This window comes from Scylla paramamosain, chromosome 35, assembly GCF_035594125.1.
Source record: "Scylla paramamosain isolate STU-SP2022 chromosome 35, ASM3559412v1, whole genome shotgun sequence".
In the NCBI taxonomy this organism is placed as follows: Eukaryota; Metazoa; Arthropoda; class Malacostraca; order Decapoda; family Portunidae; genus Scylla; species Scylla paramamosain.
The window spans coordinates 13279164-13283977 of record NC_087185.1 but is presented as its reverse complement, the minus strand read 5'-3'; the positions used below and the strand labels follow the sequence as shown (position 1 = coordinate 13283977).

The 4814-nt window shown below is 46.2% G+C and overlaps 1 protein-coding gene across 1 annotated transcript; it reads right to left on the bottom strand.

The window, feature by feature from the left end:
• Window positions 1-3473: 3473 nt before the first annotated feature.
• LOC135090463 (uncharacterized protein K02A2.6-like) lies at window positions 3474-4466 on the bottom strand. Its single transcript, XM_063987200.1, has one exon. It carries the CDS (start codon window positions 4464-4466, stop codon window positions 3474-3476), a length of 993 nt encoding a protein of 330 aa, XP_063843270.1.
• Between the last annotated feature and the right edge of the window lie 348 nt (window positions 4467-4814).

The window sequence follows — 4814 nt, the reverse complement described above, 5'->3', positions numbered from 1 at the left end:
GCAACACAATTTCACACATTCTTCCAATCACCAACATGTAGTTAATCACTGATTCATTCTCCCTTGCATTCCACATCACTTATCCCTCTGCAAAGGTGACATTCAGATTTTCCAACTCCATTTCATCTACAAACTCCCCAAGCATTACATCATTCCTGTTCATACATTCTCCCAGTATTCCTACATGTGCATTTATGTCATCCATCATTAGCACTCTTTCCTCTCCATGCTCTCTCACAACTTTCTTAAGTATGTCATACTTCCTTCTGTTCTCCCTATCAGCTCTTTCACCCATGACAGTCATAAACACTATCACCAGTACCATTTTTCTCTGGTCTGCCACAATCATCCATACATTCCATTCTCACTGCCATCACATCTTCACTGTTTTCAGACTTTTCCACATCAAGCTCCTCTACTTTCAGTACAGTAAAGCTACACCTCCTCCTTGTGTCTCCTGTGTTTTTTGTCCTTTTCCAATCACAATGTACTCACATCCCTCCATTCGCACATCATCTCTCAGGTGTGTCTCAGTGAGCCCAACTACATCAAGCTCTTTGCATACATCCTCAAACTTCCCAACACCCCATCTTCTCACATTCATACAACCAATCTTCACACATTTACTTACCTGATTAGAGTCTTCTCTTTCGCATCTACTGTTATATGAAGGCACATATGGCTCAGGATCACTCCTAAGGATAAGTAACTCCTATAGAAGACAAACAGACAAAAAATAGGCAGAAAAAATAACAGTATCCTCTACACTAATTGTCCCTACATCTAGCATGCCACATTCTCTCCAGGAACTTCTTCACTGCCTCAGTCATCCTTTTATTTGTCTCTCTACACAGTCCCAGCAGCAGCTTCATTCATTCCCTTCCTCTCTCTCCACTCTTTTATTTCTATTATGCTCTAACTTAGTCAGAATCACTTAAAAAGGCATCATCTCTATCCTGTCTCTCTCATTCCTCTCACACTATCTCATCCTCTCCCATGTCAAACATCTGACACACTGCTGCGGGATTCAGACCATCTGTAATTTCTTGCATTCACATCCATACACTGTGCCCACTGCCCTTCTTTTGGTTGCCTATTTTCCATTTTATATTGCCTCCTCTTGGAACTTTCATGTTTTCCTCACTTTTCATCTTTCTTTTTTCCCAGCTATGGCTGAGAAAGTACTTGGTGTGAGTGATAATTTTACCCCTTCCTGATTATTTCCATACAATTCTAACACTGTGCATATGGCTTATGGTGAAACTGGCATAAAAGGCCAGGTTGTAGATATTTACTTTGGATTAGACTAAAAGCGGATATATATATATATATATATATATATATATATATATATATATATATATATATATATATATATATATATATATATATATATATATATATATATATATATATATATATATATATATATATATATATATATATATTATATATATATACACAATGGAACACTGGTTACCAAACGTCTCCCTTTTTTAACAACTTGGTTTTCAAACAAAAATTCTATCTCATGCTTGTTTCGGTTGCCTTGCCATAATTCGGTTTTCGAACAAAGTTACTTGATTTCAAATATTTCAAGACAGCAAAAGCTGCCATTTATTACTAATTTATAGTTTCTATAAATATTTCCTTTGTTTTTGTTGGGGTGTGAAGGGTAGCAGAGACACCAGAATCTTGGTTGCGTTTATTTGTGGAGCGAGGGAGTACAAGGCACGCAATGACAGAGAGAGGTCCGGACTGACTCCTGGTTGCTACGGAATCCAAACTGATTGGTGTTGTACATATTGTTGTTTTCGAGGTGAGTTTTAAATCTGGTGTTGATTATTCGTTCGAGTATTTTTCCTGGAACTTCTAGTAGTGAAATAGGTCTATAATTTTGAGGTTGGTGTGGGGATTTGACTGGTTTAGGAATGAGTCTTATGAGGGCATTTTTCCATCTGTGTGGAAAATATCCGGCTGATATGGCACTGTTATAGATGTCAGTAAGTCTTCCTAATGCTGTGTCTGGTAGTTGAGAGAGAATGGTTTTGTTGATCCCACTTTCACCAGGACTGGTTCTCTTTAATTTGCTAATTATATTTTTAACCTAATTATATTTTTAACTGGTTCCCATGGCGCCTGTATATATATACACAAACATATCGTACCGCGCTTGGGTAACTACAAACTCCTACACTCTCCCCCCAATTACACAGGATGGTGTAATGATATAACTTAAAATATAATATGAGCTGTGGGGAGCAAAGGAAAAGTAAACATAATACATATCCTTGAGTGACACAGTGAGTGAACCTACACAGGAGAGTTCAAGAAATAATCATCAAGGTGCCTTGGTGCTCGCTGGGTGCGATGGGGCCGTGGTGTGGTGACGGGCACAGGTGTAGGGGATTCAGTCGAGTCATCCGACAGCTGTGGTTCACCGGTAAGTGCTCTTACACACGAGGACACTAGTGTACGCCACCGGTGTCGGACATTAGTGTCCTTGCTCAAGACATCGCCTGGCAACTAGTGAGCCACTCACACACCTCAGTCGGAAGAATGGCGGGAAACGAAGTAGGTGATGACATGGTGTGGTGGTGTCTGTGTGGTTGGTGACAGGAATGGGGTAACTTTTGTGTGTAATAATGAATAAACTTGTATACGTAAGCACAGTAGATTCTTTACTTACCTTGTGAACATGTAATGAAACAGAAAATAAAAATAAACATAAAGGACTTACGTATTTCTTTCTTTTCTGAGAGGGGTTTCTCTTCAAAATCAGGAATGAGTATCACCATTATTGCATTCCAGCAGTTCTGCTTTTCTATCTTATTTGCATATCCCTCACAAGATGGGTCCCATAGTGCTGATAGTTTTTCTATTTCACAAATGAGGTCCTCCGTGTTCAGCTTCTCCACCATCTTCGAAATTGTCCTTGATAGGCCGTCTCCTTCCATCATGGGATGGTGGGTGTCAAACTGAGCATGAGAAGCTGGCCAGTGGGCAGCGGTGGCGGACACTGGTGGCTACGTGTGAAAGCTTCCATTTAAAACTGCTTTGCAGTGAGTGGCGGCAACCGTCAGTGTCCGCCACGTGTTGCGGGAGCGAGACACCGAAATATCTGTTGCCCGGAAGTTGTCTGCTTGGGACACAGCTGTTGCCTCATGTGAAAGGCTCCATTTGATAATATAGGAGGCAACTTAGTAGTGTCCGACACCGGTGGCGGACACTAGTGTCCTCGTGTGTAAGGGCACTAAGAGGACGAAGATGACGTCTATTCCGTATGGACACTCTCCCACTGCCGTCTAGTCGTAGAAGATACTGACGGGGTGCGGATCGCTCGAGCACGGTTCCCACCCGATCCCACCGTCCGTTAGATGGGTTTTGGATGCGCGCTCGCTGCCCGGGCCTCAAGGGTGTCAGACTGTGGGCTTGCTGGTCGTGCCGTATTGATGAGTTGACTGATGTTTGGATCATGGCACGTTCCCGGTCGCGCAGTGTCCTGCCCTACTGATGAGGCAGCGGGAGCTCTCTACGGGTATGGCGTCTCGCAGCTGTCTGCCTGTCAGCAGCTGTGCTGGGGATGCGTCGAGGCCGTGCAGGGGTGTGTTTAGGTACTGGAGGATCGCTCTGGCAGTGCTGTCGGTGTCTAAGGAGCCCCCGCGCGTTGTGTTGCCTCTTAACAGCCTCTTGGCCGACTTGACAGCTGCTTCTGCACGTCCATTAGATTGGGTGTAGTGGGATGATGAGATTCGTAGGGTGACACGCCAGTCCTCCAAGAACCTCCTCGATTCGTGGCTGGTGAGGTTGGTGCCCCCGTCACATGAGAGCTCTTCAGGGATGCCGAAGCGTGTGAACCACCGCCGGAACAACGTGATAAGGCGGGAGCTGGTGGCTTCCCCAGACAGGTGTTCCACTTCTAGCCAGCCTGTCAGCCTGTCGGCGTATGCGATGTACACATTGCCGTGTAGGTGAAACAGGTCGGCCACTGCTTGTTGAAATGGGAACTGGGGTGGTGGGGTGGGCAGGAGCGGCTCGGCTGGTTGAGAGGGGGTGTGCGTCTCGCACATCTGGCACTGGCGTCGTTTTTGCTCCACTTCTGCATCGATGCCGGGCCAGTATACAGACTGCCTGGCTCTGCGAAGCATTGAGTCTCTGCCCTGATGACCAGCGAGGAGATTGGCGAGCACGGTGCGTCTGAGGGCGGTTGGGATGACAAGGCGGGGGAATCTCTCATCGCTGGTGTAAAGCACAATGTCACCTTGACATGACAAGTGCCGCCGCATCCTGAAGTACGGGTGTAGCGCGGCCGGCTCGGCGTCCTTCCGCTCGCCCCAACCATCATTGGCCACGCACTCATGGAGGAGCCGATATTCCTCATCTTTGACTGCCTCCTCCTCCACATGGCGTAGGTCTACCACATGACCCACGTCGTCTGTAGTGGCTTCTGCTGCCGCGGCGACCATGACAGCACACACTGCTTCATCGTCAGCCTCGTCTGAGTCCTCTGGTGCGCTTGCTAATGCTGGGTAGCGCGAGAGAGCGTCCGCGGCGGTTGCTTTTCCCCTTGATATACTTGACACGGAAGTTATACATCAGGGTACTTTCTTTTATGTTGAGGATGCGGGGGTTGTGAATGTCCTTCAGCTCCTTGTCACCGAAGATTTTGGTGAGCGCCTTATGATCGGTGATGAAGGTTAGGTTTTTGCAGCCTAAGAGGAACAAGCGGGCCTTCTTGAGACACCAAGCTATAGCGAGTGCCTCTCCCTCCAGTGTGCTGTAGTTCTTTTCGGCCGCGGTCAGGTGCCGGCTGC